The following is a 1,281-nucleotide window of genomic DNA, read 5'->3' as shown; positions in this document are numbered from 1 at the left end:
ATAATATATATAATATATGTAATTAATTATTTTTTTTTATTTTATTAAAAAAAAAATATAAGTGTTTTTTTGAATTTCATTTGTCGAATATTAATAAAATAAATTTTAATGAAAAATATAATTAATAAAAAATTTGATAGTATATCTGAATATATTTATATGAATAAAAATGGGATGTTATTTTATAGATCATATTTATTTTTTTTGACTTGGTATTTTATTGGAATTTTTTATATATCTCTAAAAGTAATTTTATTTGAATATATTTGATATTTCATATATTATTATTATTATATTATATTTTTTAATTTAATAATATATATATATATATATATATAATGTATATTGAATTTTTTTGTTTAATTCATTTTATAGTATACATATCAGAATAAAGCTGAAGAGAAAATACAATATGATTGTATATATTCAAGAAATTTATGTGAGATAAAAAAAGGAGTTTTCGAGTCATTTCGAAATAAAATTTGTAAATATAAATTATGGAATAAAAAGGATGATTTAAATAAAAAAAAAAAAAATTATAAAGAGAATAATGAAGATTCTAAGGAAAAAAATATAAGTAAGAATAAAGATTCTTGTAATAATGTAACTGACACTAATAGTATGAAAAAAGAAGATTCTATAAAAGTTTATAATAATAATTTTACATCAAAACAGTTAACAAAAGAAGAATTATATGATTTATTGTATACTTTAGTAGAAGTTCCAGAAAGAGAAATTCTTCTTCTTTTGTGGAACCAGACACTTGGATTATATAATGAACAATTAGAAGATTTATTAAAAGAAATATATAATTGTTTACCAAATCGTATTTATAGAAACCAAAAGAATAGCAAAGGTAGAACCTTTTGTAAACTTATAAGCCGTAAAAAGATATTTGATGAATTTGTTATTAATTGTAGAGAGGAATTAGCAATAAAAAAAGTAGAATTAACAAAAGGTTATTATGATTTACTTAATAAAAAAAAGAAAATGGATGATATAAGAAATTTTATTTTTTCATGTATAGAACAATATGAGAAACTTATTAATGATTTTTGTAATAAATATAAAAAGGACGCTCTTTCATTAAAATAATTATATAGCTAAAAAAAATAAATTAAAAATATTAACAGAATTATAACACACTATGAAAAATATGAGTAGAATAAAAATAATTTATTATTATACTATTTCTTGCAGGAATTAATATAAACAAGTATTAAGTAAAGGATATATATATATATATACATAATATATATTTACATTTGTATTCTTTTTTTT

General features: G+C 16.7%; 1 protein-coding gene across 1 annotated transcript; it reads left to right on the top strand.

Moving 5' to 3' along the window:
- Positions 1–108: 108 nt before the first annotated feature.
- Positions 109–1,095, top strand: PRSY57_0018700 (exported protein (PHISTa); the record flags this gene model as incomplete). Its single annotated transcript, XM_012908936.1, has 2 exons — positions 109–246; positions 376–1,095. The coding sequence occupies 2 exons, from the start codon at positions 109–111 to the stop codon at positions 1,093–1,095; spliced, it is 858 nt and encodes a 285-aa protein (XP_012764390.1).
- Positions 1,096–1,281: the final 186 nt, after the last annotated feature.

Source organism: Plasmodium reichenowi (genome assembly GCF_001601855.1).
Source record: "Plasmodium reichenowi strain SY57 chromosome Unknown, whole genome shotgun sequence".
In the NCBI taxonomy this organism is placed as follows: domain Eukaryota; phylum Apicomplexa; class Aconoidasida; order Haemosporida; family Plasmodiidae; genus Plasmodium; species Plasmodium reichenowi.
This window is presented reverse-complemented; position numbering and strand designations above follow the sequence as displayed.